Source organism: Myotis brandtii, unplaced genomic scaffold, assembly GCF_000412655.1.
Source record: "Myotis brandtii unplaced genomic scaffold, ASM41265v1 scaffold82, whole genome shotgun sequence".
Lineage (NCBI taxonomy): Eukaryota > Metazoa > Chordata > Mammalia > Chiroptera > Vespertilionidae > Myotis > Myotis brandtii.
The window spans coordinates 7,697,777-7,718,949 of record NW_005371324.1 but is presented as its reverse complement, the minus strand read 5'-3'; the positions used below and the strand labels follow the sequence as shown (position 1 = coordinate 7,718,949).

The window sequence follows — 21,173 nt, the reverse complement described above, 5'->3', positions numbered from 1 at the left end:
GAGGGGAGTTATGGGGGGAAAAAAAGAGGAACAAATGTAATAATCTGAACAATAAAGATTTAATTAAAAAAAATAAAAATAAATAAAAAAAGAAAAAAAAGAAAATGGGAAACAAGTACCCTAGCCGGTTTGGCTCAGTGGATAGAGCATCAGTCTGCGGACTGAAGGGTCCCAGGTTTGATTCCAGCCAAGGACACATGCCCAGGTTGCGGGTTCAATCCCCAGTAGAGGGCATGCAGGAGGCAGCCTATCAATTATTCTCTCATCATTGATGTTTCTATCTATCTCTCTTCCTTTGCCTTCCTCTCTGAAATCAATAAAAAATATTTTTTAAAAAAGAAAAGAAAATAGGAAACAAATGAAAAATTGGTTTTGCAAAAAAAATTAAATACAACTTAGTAAGACATTCTTAGTCTGTGAATTAGAATTCAAACAGTCCCAAAGGAACCAATAATGTTACGGTGCAGTCGAAGATAAATGTAATAGGAAAATACAAATATTTTTGTTGATTTTTGAGAGGAAGGGAGAGGGAGAAGGAGATAGAAACATCAATGATGAGAGAGAATCATTGATTGGCTGCCTCCTGCATGGCCCCTACTGTGGATCCAGCCCACAACCACTAAGCCACACCGGCCAAACTCAGTAAGATTATTTTTGTACTATTATTACACAACTTAGATAAGAAGAGTTATTGGAACTTCAATATAGCATACCACTTGTTTGGAAATTTTTTAAATAATTATGATTTTCTACCTCTAATTTCTAAACTTTAAAGGACATATAGCTGGGTTTTCAAGAAAGTAAATTTTAAATGAAATATGTATATACTGTTATATATAAAATACCTTAGGTATTCATTTGTTTGTTTCTCATGTCATTGCCTCAAAAATAGAAAAATGAGAAAAGTAGTTGTTTGAATTAGCACATAGTAAACTTAACATTTTTTAATGAAAGTATGTTATTTTTTTCCTGCTGAGTGGGTACAGTAATGGATATGTGTCTTGGTCTATTTTTTTTTCTATTTAAAAAAATAATATATGGTGGAATTTGTAGGAATTCACAAAAAATTGACCATAAATTGCCCAATGTAATTATATAATACTAGAGGCCCAGTGCACGAAATTCGTGCACTGGGGGATGGGTTCCCTCAGCCAAACCTGCCCCTCAGTCCGGGAGCCCTCAGTGGATGTCCTACTGATGGCCACAGTCTGGCAGCAGAGGCTCAGAGCAGGCGTCCCCGTGTGTGTGTGTGTGTGTTTGTGTGTGTGTGTGTGTGTGTGTGTGTCTGCTGGGGGCCTGCCCACAGCCACACCCTGGAGGCTTGGAGCAGGCGCCCCTCTCTGTTGATCTCTCAGGCTCCTGGCCTCCACTGCATGTTGTATTCTCCCTTGAGCTGTGGCCAGGGTGGGGCGCCCTTTCCTGCTGTGGGATCACCAGGGCTACCCAGGGACAGGCGCACAGGGGGGCTGGCTGCAGGCCACCCTATCCTGCTGTGGGATCGCATGAGCAATCCCATGGGCAGGCAGGCGCACAGGGGGGCTGGCTAGAGGCCGCCCTTTCCTGCTCCATGATCTCCGGGTCGATCCCACGGGCAGGCACACACGGGGGCTGGCTGCAGGCTGCCCTATCCTGTTCTGTGATCGCTGTGGCGACCCGGGGGCAGGCGCACATGGGGGCTGGCTGCAGGCCCCCCTTTCCTGCTGTGGGATTGCGGTGGCGACCCAGGGACAGGCACACACGGGGGCTGGCTGCAGGCCCCCCTTTCCTGCTGTGGGATTGCGGTGGCGACCCAGGGACAGGCACACACGGGGGCTGGCTGCAGGCCCCCCTTTCCTGCTGTGGGATTGCGGTGGCGACCCAGGGACAGGCACACACGGGGGCTGGCTGCAGGCCCCCCTTTCCTGCTGTGGGATTGCGGTGGCGACCCAGGGACAGGCACACACGGGGGCTGGCTGCAGGCCCCCCTTTCCTGCTCCTTGATCGCCGCAGTGATCCCACGGGCAGGCGCACAGGGGGGCTGGCTAGAGGCTGCCCTTTCCTGCTCCGTGATCTCTGCAGCAATCCCAGGGGCAGGCGCACACGGGGGCTGGCTGCAGGCCCCCCTTTCCTGCTGTGGGATTGCGGTGGCGACCCAGGGACAGGCACACACGGGGGCTGGCTGCAGGCCCCCCTTTCCTGCTGTGGGATCTCCGGTTGCTCATCCCTGGCAGGAGGGCCGGTTGGGGGCGTGACTACTGGCTGACGGGCAGCAGTCCCTGCCAGTGCCGGATCTCCCGAGGGAGAGCCGGTTGGGGGCCTGGCCAGTGGCGGATCGCTGGGGTCACGCCCGCCAGCCCTGGGTCGGGTAGCACAGGGGTTGCCCGCCATCAGGGTCACAGAGAGCAGGCCCGGATGGCGGCGGGTCAGGCAGAATAGCGCTGTCCCATCCTGCCTGCAGTATGCAAATTAGCCGCCATCTTTGTTGGCGGTTAACCGCCATCTTGGCTGGCAGTTAATTTGCATATCGCCCTGATTAGCCTATGGGAAGGGTAGCGGAGGTACGGCTAATTACCATGTTTCTCTTTATTAGATAGGATTGTGCATGTAAAAATATACAGTGACTGTATTGTTGAACTTCTTTCTAAGGACAACCATGTTAAAGTTAAAACAGATATAGTAATTAGATGTTAGTTTAATAGTGTGAAAATGGTATTTATGTTATGTTAAATTTACTTGATTAATCCACAAGTTACTTTAATGAAGCATAAAATTTAGTATCTCTGTTTTTCTTTTCTTTTTTCTAGACGGATTCCATTTCTAGGTATGTTTTACCTTTTGTTTTACTACCTTCTCCTTTTCATTTTCTCTAAAAAATATGTGGCTAGATATTTATGGATTTTGTAAGTTGATAAAATATTTTGAGTAGTAAAAATCTATCCATAATTTAGATGACCTAGTAACTGTTCTTTGTCAAAGTCTTTACTTCTAATTCTTAGTCCCAGTAAGTCACGATTTTTCTTATCTTTACAACAATGATAACTTTTAAGTTTTCCTAAGCTTCCTAAGTTACTTCAGTAATGACTATGTCATTATTAACAACAGAGTCTGATGAAACCCACCAGAAATTTATTTCATTAGGTATTCAGAATCTTCTCTCATATTTGCTTTTAAAAGAAAGCCATGCAAACACTAAAAAAATGTCATCTAGCTCAAAATTATTGATCTTTTTAGAGAACTTCCTTGAATCTAATCTCCATTCCATTTTTCTTACCATAATTGTTATCCAAAGCCTTGTAATACCAGGAATAAGTTTTTATGTACTGATGATTGTATTGAGTTGAAATTTAGAGGCATTATTAGAAAATGTACCCTGAATTCAGAACCAGATAAGAAGAGAATTCTTATTTACAGATCTATTATCCATCACTTTGAATAGACTGTTATTAATTCATCAAATAAAAAAATGTTATAATTTTAAAGCATAATTATATACCACTTTAAAAATAAGAAAAGTGCTACCAATCTATAATAATAAAAGCATAATATGCTAACTAGACCAGACAGCCGAATGACCTTCTGGGCGAAGCCAGGGCTGCAAGGGCCGAGGGCAGCCATGGGGAGCGGGCCTAAGCCGGCAGTCGGACATCCCCCAAGGTCTCTCGGACTGTGAGAGGGCGCAGGCTGGGCTGAGGGATCCCCCCCCCCCCAAGTGCACGAATCTTGTGCATCGGGCCTCTAGTCTATAATAATAAAAGCGTAATATGCTAATTAGACCGGACGTCCTTCCGGACAAAGCCACGGCAGGCGGGGGCTAAGGCAGCCACCGCGGTGGCGGCGGCCGAGCCCCTTGCACAAATTTCGTGCATCAGGCCTCTAGTTAAATTATAATACGCCATTAGTTGTAAGCCATGTTCTGATTTCAAAGAGGATAAAATGTGAAAAAAAAACGTACAATTTAAAAATTTTGAAATAATTTATCATAATGTGAAACCAGGTTTGACTTTTAGATATAGAAATATTGAATCTCTTCCCCCAAAAATGGAAATTAGTAGTATTAAAAATAACTTCCCATTTATTATCTATATATATAAAAGCCTAAGCGACTGTTACGACCAGTCAACCAAACGACCGGTCACTATGATGCACACTGATCACCAGGGCACAGACGCTCAATGCAGGAGCTGCCCCCTGGTGGTCCGTGCATTTCCACAGCCAACCTCCCACTGCCGGCCAGCCTCCTGTGGTCCCTCCTCCTAGCTGGCCGGTCCCAATTGGCCCCGATAACCGGCCAGGCCAAGGGATCCCACCCATGCACGGCACCAGGCCTCTAGTATATTATAAAAGTTGATTAGATAACAAATGAGGGAGAATGCTATCTACTATTTGGACTATCAAGTTAATATATAGTAGGATGTGTGTTGATGTAAGTTGTGAAAGCCTATAATAAAGATTTTGACTTAAACTCATCTTTTGAAGATATGAAACCAGTTCTACGTCAGCTAGTGATCGGTATGATTCCTTGCTGGGTCGCTCTGGATCATACAGTTACTTAGAAGAAAGAAAACCTTACAGTAGCAGGCTAGAAAAGGATGACTCAACTGACTTTAAAAAGGTACTTGGGTTATTTAGTTTAATTTAAAATAATCTGTTTGTTAAGATATATATGTTGAGATATTCCTAGAAACTCATAATGAAATCAATATCTTACTCTAATTTTTAGTTTGGAGCAATTAATGGTAAGTAGAATATAAATAGCTGTTCATTTGTTTGTTTGTTTTTTAAAGGAAAGGGGAAAGTGCCCAAGACTTTATTTTACATTTAAGTGTCTCAGACCAGTAACTCTGATACTGTGACTTAGCTGAAAAGAGGCTTTGGGGCAGGGTGTGCGTGTGTGTATACAAGCATGTACACACACTTCTTTATTTGTTACTAGGAAGCAGCCAAAGAATGCAACTTTTGCTAGGAGAATATAGTTTTTCCTAGTAAGTCAAAAACTGTGGTAGCTCAACTGCTGTTAATGATTAAGGGGGAAGTAATTAAGAAATAAATGGAAAGTCAATAATCGAGGATTCTGACTGTCACAATTCTTCATATTATGAGCTTGGAATAAACCTGATGAAGTATGTTGGGAAAAAAGAAGGCTTGTAGAATTTGTATATGTTCCCAGGTATTTGGCAGCTGTTTGAATTACCCACTTTCTTACAAGCCAAACCAGAAAGGTTAGTTTTCATTATGAATAAGATTCAGTCACTTTTCTTTTTTTCAGTAAAGAAGTGAACACTGAACTGTGTTACAGGAGTGAACTTCCACTCATGGGCAATGTAGATGGAGATATTGTCCCTGCTTGTATGGGTATCTTCCATGTATTGGGAGAGACAGACATTACAATCATACTAATGTATGTATACCTTAAAACAAGTATTCTGAAAGTTTTATAAAGTGTGTAACAAAGTTATATAAAGTTTTATACAGTAAGGAAACAGTTTTATAAATGAATCTATAAAGGAAAGTGTCAGTGCCTGACAATGGATTTCCTAAGGGAGTGAAACTGGAGCAAAAGAACAGAAAGATGATTAGTAGTTAACTGGCAAAAATGGGAGAGAAAAAAAGTGTTCCAGAGAGAGTGAACTGCAGGCACATAGACCTGATGGTGGAAGGGTACGTGATACATTGAAGTGGTTAAATTTTCATTAGGGCTAGTTAACGGAAGGGATGGTGGTATGAGATTGCAACTAGATGTGTAGGCTGGGACAAAAACCATATGGTGCTTTACAGGCTATTTTAAGGATATCCTTATACTGAGAACATTGGGACGCCATTAGAGGGTTTTTAATGTATGAAATGGAGGTGTTAATGGAATGGTTGGTATATGAAAATTGAGATTGTCATTTTGAAAAGTTTACTTGCTGCTACATACAAAACAGATTAGATGGAGGTCAGGAGAGTAAGTCTAGCATTAGAATAGTTTAGCTAAGAGCATATTATTGCCATTTTTCGTGGTAGTAGTAGAGATGAGAGAAAAAGAAGTAGTAAATTCAGGCATTCTGTGAGTATTCAAGATATATTTCACTTGTCTTTTAACTTTAGTAAAAATAATACAAATACAATGATAAATGCAACTGATACTTCTCACTGTCAGGAATTGAAGAGGGCATGATAGGCAGAAAAGCTCATAGACCACTAATAAAAATCACAGTGTCTCCAGAGCTCCAGCTATTACTGTGCAGTTACTGTCCCTCTTTATCAGAAAACTGAATTTCTTTAATGGATACTCAGAAGTCCCACTTTTTAGTGCTGTCTTTTATTTTAAATACTAGAGTTAGTTTCTAAGAGTTTATGTAGGACAAATATACCTGTGTAATCAAAACTGTCTGCATTGCAACCACAAAGCATTAAAATATATTTTAATGTATCCTTTAAAACCTCATGTTACCTTAATCTTTCTATACAAGTTTTAATATTGTGAAGTAATCAATAGGAAATGTTATTAAACTATTAGGGCACAAAAGTAATTTGTTCTTCTTCTCTTATTTTTGTAGCTTTATGAACAAATTCTAGCTGAAAATGAAAAGCTGAAAGCACAGCTACATGATACAAACATGGAACTGACAGATCTTAAATTGCAGTTGGAAAAGGCTACCCAGGTTTGAACCTTTTTCCTTCCGTTACTCTATAGGCAATGGTTGTGATTTATTTTATCCAAAAGATTACATTGCAGTGTTCTCTAGTGTTCTAAACATAAGTTTGGTTACTGATAATAGCTTATTTATTAGTCAGAAAGAAACAATATAATACAGCTCAATGATCATTTTATCTACCTTTTTTTAAAGTGAATTGAAAATCTAGAAGTATAGCCTCATAATGGAGAGTCTAAATCAGCCGTGGGCAAACTAATAAAACTAAAAAAAAAAAAGACCGTACCCTTTTATGTAATGATGTTTACTTTGAATTTATATTAGTTCACACAAACACTCCATCCATGCTTTTGTTCCGGCCCTCTGGTCCAGTTTAAGAACCCATTGTGGCCCTCGAGTCAAAAAGTTTGCCCACCCCTGGTCTAAATATTTTTAAGCCTTTTAATATTTATGTTGCACATGAAGGATTTAAGTGCTTATTTCCAGAATACCAAATGTAGCAAGGCATTGAAAGCATCTATACAGAATCTCCTTAAAGTTATAACATTTCTTTATAATAATTTTTATTCATTATAAATATTTCCTATTCAAAAAATGGTGATATGATATAGTATAGTAATACTGGAAGAAGATAATTGTAGTTATAACTCATTTTGCCTTCCTTCTATGCAATAGCCTAGAGGAGAGTATTTTAGACAAGAAAATTGGGATAGCTAAGCAGAAGTAAAAACCTTGTTCATTTGTTCTAAGATGTGTAGGGTCTAGGAATTGTTTCCCAAGCTCTTTCTTGGAACACTAGTCCTGGGAGACAGTAATAGGCACATTCCCTTCTCCTCCTCCTGCCCCCACTTCAAAAAAAAAAAAAAAAAAAAAGCTTTGTGATCCAAGAAACTTGGGAAATACTATATATTCTACATCTCAGAGATTTTACAGGGTCTATTTATATGTCAAAGGCTCTAAGGGATCCTGTCATTGTTAAGAAAACAAACTTGTTTAAATTTCACATGGGATTTTTTAGCATAAGCACATTTCTGCAGTACAACTCTTAGAATCCAGTTTGAAAACTGATTAAAATTCGATAAATTATACTACATACTTTCTTTGGCTCCTTTTTTACACTCATCTTTTTCATAATTTTTAAAATTAATTTTCTGTGTTGAACTTGTACTTGTTACCACTTTTTATTGTTGCTGTTAGCCATTATTATGTTGTAAAGCAATTGTCTATGCAGAATGCAAGCTGCGCTAAAATTCTAGGGCCCAAGCTAACCTTATGAGGTTATGAAGGCTCTTCAGATTTTATTAATTAATGAGATTTTACTGTAAAGATACACAGAACAAACAAAGCGAACAAACTTTAGACACAGGTAAGTATGGTGCTTACTAGAAGTAAATGAGGTCAAATACATGGTGACGGAAGGAGACAAGATTTTGGGTGGTGAGCAATATACATTTGATGTATTATAGAATTGAAATTCATATAATGTTATTAACCAATATCAGCCCAATAAATTTAATTTTAAAAGTGGGAGGGAGCCCAGCTGGTGTGGCTCAGTGATTGAACGTTGACCTATGAACCAGGAGGTCATGGTTCAATTCCCTGTCAGGGCACAAGCCCGAGCTCAATCCCCAGTGTGGGATGTGCAGGTGGCAGCTGATCAATAATTCTCTTTCATCGTTGATGCTTCTCTCTCTGAAATCAATAAAAATATATATTTTTAAAATGAAAAAGTAGGGGGGCGGGAAAGATACACAGAGAAGTAAATGAACACATTTCATAGTGACACGTCAAAAACTTAGAATGTTATACAAGTTAAAACTTGCTGGCTTATCCTTAGGCTTCATAGTAAACTGGAATGTCATCATTCTTCAGGTTACATTAGTAGCTTAATGAGCCTCTGTACATGAAAATATAACTAGTTTTCTGAAAATAGCTTTAGGTCTAGAGATTTGGTAACTATTATTCTTCTAAAAATCTTGAAGTTTAGGTGTATTTGATAGTATTTAGCCAATGGACTCTAGAATCCTTGAATCCTGCCTTAGCTCAGCCACCTTCCTCCATATACAGTCTCCAAGGGAGGGAAATAGGTTAACTTACCAGAAACTGGGGTTTTGTTGTTGTTGTTGTTGTTGTTTTAAATATATTTTATTGATTTTTTACAGAGAGGAAGGGAGAGGGATAGAGAGTTAGAAACATCGATGAGAGAGAAACATCAATCAGCTGCCTCCTGCACACTCCCTACTGGGTATGTGCCCGCAACCAAGGTACATGCCCTTGACTGGAATCGAACCTGGGACCCTTGAGTCCACAGGCCGGTGCTCTATCCACTGAGCCAAACTGGTCAGGGCCAGAAACTGGTTTGATAAATTTTGTCAAATGTCAATTCACCACATTTACTAAATCTGATTTTAATATAACATCAAGAATATTTATCAGAAATATTAACAAAAATTGATTTTTTAACCTAAGAAATTGGTAAATGAATCATAAAATTGCTAAAATGTTGTTATATGGAAAAAAATCCCCAATAAAATACTAATTTTCTATCTAAAACTTATTTAATGTCTACTTGATGGCATTGTTCCATCTATTTCTGATTTATTCCAGGTGCTTTTGAATGTAATTTAATTCTTCAATCTTTTAAGCATTCTTAGGATTCATTTCATGTTCTGAACTGGTATATATATTAGCCTTTGTTTTAAATTTCTAGCAATTAAAATATAAATTTAAATTTCAGAAAGAAATAAGGATTAGCTGAAACAGTTTCATGATGATAGAAATTCTGAATTTGATTTATAACAATAAACAACTGAAATGACACACACACCCTGTTTATTTTTCATTACACTTATATCCCTTATATATTTCTTACTTTTCTTGCAGAGACAAGAAAGATATACTGATAGGTCACTATTGGAAATGGAAAAAAGGGTAAGTGTCCATTTTATTGAAAACTAGAGGCCCGATGCATGAAATTCATGCAAGAGTAGGCCTTCCTTCCCCCAGCTGCCAGCACCGGCTTCCCTCGCAGCCCCTGCTTCATCCTGAAGGCCGTCTGGAAGGACGCTGGACTAATTAGCATATTATGCTTTTATTATTATAGATCATTTTCCCATTTTATTGTTTTGTGTAAGCAACAGTAGTTCTTTTCCCTTTAGTTTTTGTGGATGGTAGTTTTAATGAGTTTAAATTAATACTCTTAAATTGAATTAGAATGTTTTCTAGCTTACCTTCTTTTGGGTGTCTGTGGGTTATCTATAGGTGTGAAATTGTCTTATTAAGTAAGACTTAATTTGTCATACTATTCTTTTAATTGATTAAAAATATATTGCCTTAATTCTGAAATGTAAACACACATTATGATAGTGAATCTGATATTTTTGAGATGCCATTTATCTCTGATTTTTATAGTAATATACTGAAAACATTGTAATCATGCATACATTTAGTTTAATTCTTTGCAAAATTAAAATACTTTCATTCTTGAAGTAATTTTTTTAAAGCTTCAATGAGCATCAAATTTTCAAATTCTTTTAAAAGTTAATTTAATAATATTTATTTCATTTTGAGTTTAAGTATTTTACTTAAGTAAAATATTTTAAACAAAAAATGATTACAGTGGGGCCTTGACTTACGAGTGTCCCGACTAACAAGTTTTTTGAGATACCAGCTGTCTCTCCGCCGATTTTTTGCATTGAGTTGATAGAGTAATTTGAGTTAACAAGCTCCTTAACGAGCTCCTTAACGAGCTCAGTCTCAGAACGAATTAAACTCGTAAGTCAAGGCCCCACTGTATAAGGAAATTCTTTTGCCATTTTATATCTTTCTAAATTTTTTATCTGGCTCTAATATATTCACTTTCTTTTCTCTCTGTTTATTATTTTTATTGCTCAGGGTCATAGGAATAACTCTACAAGTTTAGTCTGAGCAGTTGAAAATGTATAAAAGATCAAAAGTTAAAGGACAAGTGCTCTAAGAGTATCTATAATGCAAGTGAGTGGTGACTTGTAAGGTTTCAAGCAGAGAAGAAATTACATCCTGGGTATCTATGATCTCTAGATCAAAGAATAAATAATTAGAAGCAGTTGATATAAAAACATTTTCTCTCATTCCATTTTAAAAATAGCCAATTTACCATTCTGACTAAAAAAAGAGAGAGAGAAATGATACTAAAATACAGAGTCCATAAATAAACAAAGTCTGTTAGTGTCTGTGCCATTTACTAAATTGTATCTTGAAATAACTAGTTTTATTATGCTTTCAGCAGTTTTAAAAAATTATGTTCTAGGCCATTTTGTTGTTGTTAATCCTTGCCCAAGTATATTTTTCCATTGATTTTTAGAGAGAGTGGAAGGGAGGGGGAAAGACAGAGCGAAAGAAACATCCATGTGAGAGAGACACATCGATTGGTTGCCTCCTGCACACACCCCAACCAGGGCAGGGGATGACCAGAGCAGGGGATTGAGCCTGCCACCGAGGTATATGCCCTTGACTGGAATAGAAACCAGGACCCTTCAGTCTGCAGGCTGATGTTCTAGCGGCCACTGAGCCAAATCAACTAAGGTTGTTCTAGACCAGCGGTTCTCAACCTGTGGGTCGTGACCCCTTTGGGGGTCGAACGACCCTTTCACAGGGGTCGCCTAAGACCATCGGAAAACACATATATAATTACATATTGTTTTTGTGATTAATCACTATGCTTTAATTATGTTCAATTTGTAACAATGAAAATACATCCTGCATATCAGATATTTACATTACGATTCATAACAGTAGCAAAATTACAGTTATGAAGTAGCAACGAAAATAATTTTATGGTTGGGGGTCACCACAACATGAGGAACTGTATTAAAGGGTCGCGGCATTAGGAAGGTTGAGAACCACTGTTCTACCCGTGGTCGGCAAACTTGCGGCTCGCGAGCCACATGCGGCTCTTGGACCCCTTGAGTGTGGCTCTTCCTAAGCCTTAGGACTACCCTAATTAAGTTAATAACAATGTGCCTACCTATATAGTTTAAGTTTAAAAAATTTGGCTCTCAAAAGAAATTTCAATCCTTGTACTGTTGATTTTGGCTCTGTTGACTAATGAGTTTGCCGACCGCTGTTCTAGACCATTTAAAAAAAATTTGGTGCCCTGACCAAGTGACTTAGTTGGTTAGAGCATTGTCCCATTGCACTAAGGTTGCAGGTTTGATCCCTGGTCAGGGCTCATACAAGAGTCAACCAGTGATTACACAAATACATGGAACAACAAATCAATGTTTCTCGCTCTCTCAAATCAGTCAATAAAAAAATGTGTGTGTGTGTGTGTGTGTGTGTGTGTGTGTGTGTAAACTATTTGTATAACTAATTGCTAAAATTTGAATCACTTATTTTATTAAATTTAATACTATATTCTTTCACAATAGAACTATTATTGAATTTTATATCTAACATGTAGAAATAAAAACCACTCCTCTGTTATCCATATTATGGTTGAGATGAAAAGGCAGATAACTTAATCAAAAATATATATTTATTACAAAAAATTTAGCAAAAGAAAAAAATAAAATCATCCATCACCCTGTCATGAGAGATAACTGGTATTTTTATGTTTATCCTTTGTTTATCCTAAGCTTAGGCATACGATACATATTTTTGTTTTCTGACATTCTCACCTGACCTCTTCTGTCTGTCAAATGCAGATAAGTTACGAAGTAGCTAATTCATTCTCAATTTAACAGACATTGACAGTCATAGTATTAATAATAACTACTAACACTCCTTCAGCACTTTCTTAAGTGCAGATTCTGGGGTAAGCACTTTACATGCATTTTCTCATAACCATATTTTTAATGTTAGTAAGTTTATTTGTCAGACATAAGAAATTTCTATAACTTTATGGTTGTCAGTTGGGCAACAAGGCAATTTAGTATGGTATTCTTGTCTTTATCACTAAGTAGTTAAAATCTTGAAGTCACCTAATAAAATTGAGGGTGGTGGGGCAATTACTTATCAGTAGGAGAAAACATGCTATTATGCTATTTCTGGTATTTCAAAAATTTATAAGAATTAAATATGACATATGTCCTAGTATTTTGAGAAGTTCATTGTTTTTTATAAATTGTCGTAGCTGTATTATTAACTAGGAGAAAGGTCTGTTTATGAAAATAACATGCTGATAATAGAATAACATGGTACTTATCAAACTAGTAAGATTCCATTTATTTTTTTAAATTACATACCCTTAAAAATATTAACATTTACAGTAAATGTACTGCTTCACTAAATATGAACATTAATTATTAATCTGGGAAAGAATGTCTTAGAAGTAGTTTCGCTATAATTAAACTAAATTTAAATGGTTTGTATCTGAAAGGTGACCGGCAAGAGTCAGTATCTTCTGGGCGGTATGACCTAACCAAAGTTTTACAGCACATTAATTATTGCTGCTTGCTTTTTTGCATAACACCCTAGAATGCTTATTATTTGAGGGAGTATAAAACAGTACACTGCAAAAATGTTTGTTGCCTTTGCCTGTCACTCTTTGAAATAAGGTAATGTAAAATAAAATGCTGCAGTTGCTTCTTCATTAGATTCACTGCATTAATGCTACACAGTATCAACTGAATAAGCTATGAAGTCAATTGGGTAAATAATGGCTAGTAAATAATTTGGGTGGAAGAGATGAACTTCTCTTAAATCCTATGGAAATTTTAAAGTACAAGTATTTTAGGCACGTTTGCTTCTTGCTTTTCTGCTTCTAACACTGTAGAATAATTGCATCTTTGTGTGAGTTTTTTGTTTTTGTTTTTTTCCTATACAATCCTAAGTCTTCAGTATTGGTTTACTCTATCCTTGCATTTTACGTGAGCTAAAATAGTTTGAAGATGTTATGTAGCATCTTACCAGAAAGTCAAAGCTTTAAAGAAAGAGCTTATAGAAAGTAATGCAAATAATGACTTTCATATTTCTTTCTCAAATATTGGAAAGCTCTTTACACATCACTGGCATCACACCTTTTTCTACACTGCTCCTGATTTGATTTTTGATTCTCAAGTGGCACTATTTCACAATTTAGAAGAGAACATAAGAATATAATTATTATATACTTAATATTGTTCTTTTAAATTGACCTAGGAACGAAGAGCTCTAGAAAGAAGAATATCTGAAATGGAAGAAGAGCTCAAAGTAAGTATAAACCATGCTACTTATGAGACATAGTGCTGTTTAGGAACTCAAATTTTATAGTACTGTTATAGGTGTTATGTTCACAGTAATTGTTCTCAAGGCTGTTTATGCAATTTGTGATTTTATCTATATCCAAGCTTCTCTTTCTTCCTAAATCCAGGTCGTAGGTGGACTAGAAAAGTACTTAACACATATATCTTTTTGTTAATCAATTTTTGTGGAACTTTTGATGTTCAGGTACAGAACATATTAGACAATAACGACTATAAGATTTGGGATTCATTATTTGTTCTTCACATTCACATGCTCTGTTTCTTGGAGAATAAATGGTGGAGACGTTTCAATATAAAAATATTCTCCTTTGAAAATAAAGGATATTAAAATAGTAGACAAGCAGAGCTATATTTTATCAAATTCTGCATTTCCTATGGAAATAACTATTTGTTTTGAATGTTGGGAGGAACACTCTTTGCAGAAAAAGAAAAAACAGCATAGTTAATTCATTAACTCTTATCACATTGTCTTGCATAAAATATCTCTTTCACACTATGAATTAGAAACTAATGAATAGGAAGTTGGGCCCATAGAACTAGAATTTCAAGATTTAAGTGTTTTAGTATTAAATTATTTGATTACTTTATAGAACATTATTATTGAGTGCCTTTGTAGACAAATTTTTTAGATTTTATTTGCTTATGTATTTTGTTTGATATGGAATTTTAGGACTACACTGTATATCTTTGTAGAGCTCATGGAATATTTTTTAAGAATTAATTTTTTCTTATATTCATTGTCTGTGATTCTTTATGTTTTTATTGTACTCTTTTCCATTTTCTTATTTTTTATTTTTATTTCTTTTATGTTCTGATTCCTGCAGAACCTGCATCAAATAAAGCAAATTCAAACTCTGAGAGAGTTAAATGAACGACTGCTGACTGAGAATAGGGCCTTGACAAGAGTGGTAGCCAAGCGCTCAGGGTTGTGTAGGAAACTGCAGTCTGTGAACCTAAATTTATAGTTTCATCATTTCTTCTTGGTAGAGCCAGGCAGGTGTTTTTGTATTAGTAAGCGTGTCTTGAGTTCACTTTTACAAATTAATGCCATTTTGTCTGGAGCTTATCATATAACCTTAATTATGCATGGCTTCTCAGAATGTTAGAAAGTGTCACTAATTCTATATTTAAACTACAGTAAACTTAGAGAATGATTTTGGAATTTAAGTAAAAGACTTGTCTGCACTTTCACAAAGCTTGTACATATTTTGGCTCTACAAATATTTTAGGGCTTAAAAATATGGCTGTTATATTTCAAATTCTTAACTAGAAAGAAAATGGAACATAATGTAACGTGTTGTACACATAAGATATGTTGAAGATGAAGATTAAGCATGCATCATCTGTTTTCCAAAATGTCACTTTCAGTAAGGGCCATCTTAATATTCACTTAGTTCTCTTAATACATAAACTTCATACATAAACTTCAGATTACTGTATTTTATATTCATACATTTCGAACACAGGTAAGAATTGGTTGGGTCCACATAAAATTTAACTTTTCATATAAATTTTGCTTATATTTTGCTAAATATCTTAAAAAGTATGCTTTAATGTCCAAAATATAAGCTGTTTCATTTCCTAGCAAATCTAGCAGAGCACATGTAATTTAAATCATTCTACTTGGTGGAAAATCCATGTCACTTACAATATTTTCACCCTCTCGTTCAGTTTTCTGCAAAACGGAAAATGGATTTGCTTTATTTTGAGAATGTGAGGGTGTGTTTCTCTGTTTGCTCCAAATAACTGGTTATTTTTCTATTCTTGAACATTTTTATAAATACAGGCTTACTACTTTTGCTTATATGTTATTTTATTCTATCTCATAATAGTAATAATTGCTTTGTTGTCATTTAATGAGCACCTAGTTTCGGACATTGTACTAGGCACTTAAACTTAGTACCATATACGAATCCTTTAAAGAATTTTAAAAATTTAGAACAAGTCTAACTCCCTCAAATCTTTCCCAAATATGATGATTTTCTTGTGAAATATGTAAGTGTTATGGTTTGAGCTCTGAAGTAAATTGAGCAAAAAGCCTTGGTTTAATACTGACAGGAACTCTTAAAAGGAGCTCCCTTTCAGCTCCATTTTAGCCTAACAAAAACAGGCTTCCTTTTTCCTGGCTGTTCTAATATGGTGTGCTTGTGGGTCATAATATCAAGTGACTTAGTACATTTTAACTGATAACTTTGGGAGAATAAGCTGTTCATTCCATCATTTATTCAACTAATGAGCTTCACAAGTTGGGGGTTGGTTTTTTTTTTCTTCCTGCTATATGTTTTAGCCACTAGGAAAATATATAACTGACAAAGCTTGTTCATGTGTCTTGTGGTGAAAATATAACATTTATTAAGAATAATATTTTATATTTTTTACTGAGGAAAAACTTTTTCTTCATTTTTCCCCTCATAGATGTTACCAGACCTAAAAGCAGACAACCAGAGGCTAAAGGACGAAAATGGGGCCTTGATCAGAGTTATAAGCAAACTTTCCAAATAAAATAAAAAGCAGCAAATAATGGAATTGCACATATTAGTAACCCAGTGGACCATAATTGACAGTCACTGGAAACCTGGAAAGAGTCTTTGGAGACTGTCATTTCTGGATATCCTGCCAAATGCCCTCTTATCTTGGAGTTTTGTTTAAATTTTCTGGGTTTGTTTTTTTTTTTTTTTTCTTCTTGTATCAAGACCATTGTTTCATGTTAATGCAGCTGCTGAGAAGATTTTTTTTAAAGACTGAGAAAACTTGTTTACAGCTCCAGCATATAAGGAAAGTGTTCAAGGCCAGATATGCCTCAGATATTTAACCAGTAAGCCTTAGTTGTACATAAATACTTTTGTGTCAACAAAAACTTGCAGCTCTCACAGAAGACAGTTATTCAACATTTTTGATGTGCCACCGTTTCCAGTTTTTCGATATTTAAATTTTTTTTGCTTTACATCTAAGTTTGGGTTTGTATGTTTTTCCTTGTAATGCTTCATGTGGCAGACTTTTCTATGTTTTCACGGCTTTTTCACTTACAGAAAAGAACACTTGCTCTTCTGAGGTCATTGTCATGTATTAGGCTCATGTATTAGGCGGATGCTGTGTTGTGTCCCACCTGGAACTGAACTGCTTGGTGGAACATTTGCTTTCACTATTTGTGCAATATTGCATTTATTTCTTATATGAATGCTTTAAAGTCAGTTGAGGTTAGGTTCTTTTAAGTCCTGTTTTCTGCCTTCATTGGTCACTTTTTTGTTTTTGTTTGTTTTTTATTACTGTAGTACAAGATGTTAGATTCTATAATCTTCACATTCATTTTAGCAGGTACTGAGTGATGCTGTATATATAAATAAGTGTATTGTTTTGATTTTTAGAACACCACATGGCATGCTTGACTATTTCTTATTTCAAATGTCTGTTAATGCAAAGTAGGCTACTCCATCATAGTGTTAAAAACTGAATTTGCTAACAATGTGATATAAAGACTTTAAAAGTAACACATTATGTGGAGCCCTATCTTTATAAAAGTTTTCTACTGTAAAGTGCTTTTACTCTTATTTTCAGTTTTTGATAGTATTCAACCATAATTAAAGTTGCATAAGATAATTGCTTCACATTTCACATACTGATATTTATCTGAGTGCTGTCTAAAACTGTTGTGCTAGCCAAAGTAATGCTATGAAATCATTTGCAGACTTAACCGTGAGTTAATGTTAAATGCACTGTTATTGCCATGTGAAGAGGCATTGACTTCTATACCACCATGATGTTCAGACCATTTTATACATTTCAGTGGCCTTTAAAAAAAAAAAAGTAAAACCAAGTACATAATGGAGATGGCTTTTATTTGGACAAATAGCTTTTATATTTTCATTAAACCATGCAAAAAATATTACATCTTTCAGGCACATAACTGTCTCCTTAACCACTGAACAGTTCAGCCATTTGAATAAATTGTACATTGTAAAGCTTATAGTAGCTAATTGTAATATTGATTGTATTGTATACTATATCAAATGTGAATTTGTACCCCTTCATTTTAAAAGGTCATTGTGTTCTACTGCCTATTTTAGATTACTTTGGGGTTGGGAAAAGGTGTTTTGGTAAGCAGGATTTCATGTCCTCTCTCTCGATTGGTTTTATGAAGATAGAAGGTTATGCTCTTACTACCAAGCTCAGGATTCTTGATTTTTAAAGGTACAAGGATAGTTGTGGGAATTTTATTTTTGGTTATATTTGAACTGTATGAATGGTGGGTCTGAATATAGAGAATTTCCATGGTCTTATATGGACGTAAAATATCCAGATAATTGATCAGTTTGAGTGACTGCAACATGTTCTGGTTGCACAACAGTTAGGCATGCTAAGGACTATATTTGTGAAGTTTGGGTGCCTGTGAAGAATGATTAAATACATGTTTCTAATATTTTAGTGTTTTGTATTTAGGTTATTTATTCTTTGTATCTAAAACTGAACAGCTACTGTGCTATATTGATTTTATTGGTAGTATTGAGCAGACCTTGTTTCTGCATGAAACTAGTTGCAAAACCCACTATTTTGGAAATAAAAATGTATTTTGACATATACAAATAAAATGAATAAAACTATTTTAAATGTGTGAACTTTTACTGAGACATTTTAAATTTTGTTCTGAGACATTTAAATTCTGCATGGGTATTTTTTCACTAATTGCTTTACTTTGATTCCAATTTGAATAATTTTTGAAATTGTAATATTGTGACAATTTGCATAACATTGTACATGCACATCTGTAAATGCAGTCTTAATTGCCTTGTTTATGCAATCTGTGTACCAATTTGGACAAATGTTTATATATTTTACATAAAGCTGTCTGTATGCAGAATCTGAGAACTAGTTTTTTATGATAAGTGGGTAAAAAATAATGCTAACAATGTTTCAAGGTAGCAGCTTTGTAGCACAATATTTCATTTGCATAAACATTTGGTGGCTTCTAAATTAAACCTGTGCTTTTTCTTAGCTGCAAGCATCGGCTTGAGATACAGATAAAGATAATATTCCATTGAGATGTAAAATATTAGATCATTTTCCAACCTAGATTTGTTCAACCCCAATCTACTAACACATATAACTAGGTAAGAGGCACTTTCAGTTGGGAACTTTGGTAGAGGATTTATAATAAGCCTGTGTTTAAATCAATACGAGAATTGGACTCTCTTCTTTTTACTTCCCAGTACTTTCCCTGTGCAATGCTCACAGAATGATAGATTTTTACAGTTGTCTGTCCTCCATAAAAAAATAATTCCACATGCCAATACTTCAAAGCCAAATGAAAAGCAGCTATAGAACTTTCTAGGAGAGTATTCATATAAAAAAGCAAAGTAGATATTCATTAATCCATTAGGCTGTATTATCTTGCTTCAAGATTTAATCCTGGCTGATTTGAAATAGTCATGATTCCCAGTGTCAATACTCATTGAGTCTTGTAGGAAGAAAATATCCAGAGTGCCAAATTTTCTTCAAACTAGGATCATGTATTTCCCATAGGATATAACAGCCTTGTGGGTTGTCCTTCACTTTTTCATATAAGCAGAATACAGAGCAAATCTCATGTTAATTAACTACCCATTAGTCATATCTTGCTCGTGAAAATCTTTGGTTGCAAAGATGAAAGCTGGCTGATAAGCAATCTTTTCTGTGATGTTCCAAGTTGTATGTGTGTGGTCTCTGTGTACCTTGAATGTGCATGTTCAACAGAGATAATGTGCATACAAGAGCTGCTGTCGAGAGGATTGGGTATAGAATGAAATATTTATTTTCCTATTTTATTCTATATATAACTAAATTTCTTGACTTACATTTTGGAAAGGTTTTTTGAGTGCTATTTAAACAGAGTGGTCTTTTTCTTAGGCAAGTGGTATGGAGAGAATCATATTGCTGTCCCATGCCTACAAAGTGACCAGATTACAAAGTAATGAATTCAAAATAAAAACATAGGAGTCAGAATTTAAGATTCTATAATCAGGTCACATAAATAATTCTATCTTATTATAATTTTATTGAAAGTTTTCTAAAGTTTATTAGGTGTAAGGTTTTTTGAGCTAAGTTATCCAAGCTTTTTACTGCTTACATTTTAGTAAACATCTAGGTCACAAAAATTTACTACATTTTCATTTTTAAAGGCTGAAGAGAAAGAAGGGGGAATATTTTGAAGAAATGAACAATATAAGTAGATTCTGCCCTGAGTAATACACAGCTAGTAGGGTTTGTATTTTGTCCTTGTGGGTCTGTACTTTGTCCTTGTAGAACTGAGAGAATGGGAATAGAAAAGAAAGATTTACTTTCCCTTCCTTACACTCAATTTTTCTTGAAGAATTGTTTGGATACAAGTCCATTTCAGTAGTCTACCTTATTTGATCCTTAAAACAGATTGGATAAAGTCTATCTTCATTTTATATGTGAGAAAGCTAAGATTTGTAGATTATTAACTGTTCAACATTCCAAGCCTCATACAGAATAGAGCTCTTAACCCAATTTAGTGTTGGTTATTGTTTATTGCCAGTTCTTAATCGAGGACTTTTCCCACGGTGTCAGTGTGATGGTTTATTTGCATGAAATTGCATAATCACCTATTTGTCTATATTTTAGGCTTAAAATACTTGGTTATCCTTGGGAAATGTGTTCCTTGGTGTTTTTTCTTCCAAGCCTCATACAGAATAGAGCTCTTAACCCAATTTAGTGTTGGTTATTGTTTATTGCCAGTTCTTAATCGAGGACTTTTCCCACGGTGTCAGTGTGATGGTTTATTTGCATGAAATTGCATAATCACCTATTTGTCTATATTTTAGGCTTAAAATACTTGGTTATCCTTGGGAAATGTGTTCCTTGGTTTTTTTTTTTTTTCCCCCCTCTAATACGCCATCCTCACCCCCACATCTAGTTAGGGCCTACTGTCACTAAACCACTTGCTCTTTAATGGGACTTAAATATGAATGGCTTATTGCCCAAGCAGCCAGTTGACTCCCTGGTATAAATTCTAACTATACCTGACAGACCATTATAAGTTCGTAAAAGATTTTCACATACCAATATGCAAAAGAACTTCTTTTGCATTCTTCAAAAACAGATTTTTAAAAATTGATCAGAGCTTAATTCCCAAGAATCTTTTATTCCCAAGTAACATTAATATGCTGTGGTTTAGCAGCAAATTTTTCTCCAGTGAAAAAATGTGGGATACCAATGTATAAAACAGATAAATGTGTATTTTATATTACCCATAGAGTTGACCCCACCCCAAAAGAAAGTACTCAAAATAGGCCTCTATAAGACAGCATGACCCCCTCATTTGTTACTGTATGGGTTTTAG

At 35.7% G+C, this 21,173-nt stretch overlaps 1 protein-coding gene across 9 annotated transcripts in view; it reads left to right on the top strand.

The window, feature by feature from the left end:
• Nucleotides 1-18,689, top strand: part of PPP1R12A (protein phosphatase 1, regulatory subunit 12A) — a 157,030-nt gene extending 138,341 nt beyond the window's left edge. For 4 of the 9 annotated variants that reach the window (XM_014531645.1, XM_005884152.2, XM_005884153.2 and 1 more), the window contains 6 exons: nucleotides 2,784-2,800; nucleotides 4,456-4,591; nucleotides 6,519-6,623; nucleotides 9,498-9,545; nucleotides 13,734-13,784; nucleotides 16,253-18,689. In XM_014531645.1, coding sequence (XP_014387131.1) covers nucleotides 2,784-2,800; nucleotides 4,456-4,591; nucleotides 6,519-6,623; nucleotides 9,498-9,545; nucleotides 13,734-13,784; nucleotides 16,253-16,339 — 444 coding nt within the window. In that variant the 3' untranslated portion in view covers nucleotides 16,340-18,689. The other 5 variants (XM_005884150.2, XR_001360178.1, XR_001360179.1 and 2 more) reach the window with 5 other exon arrangements.
• The last annotated feature ends 2,484 nt before the right edge of the window (nucleotides 18,690-21,173 follow it).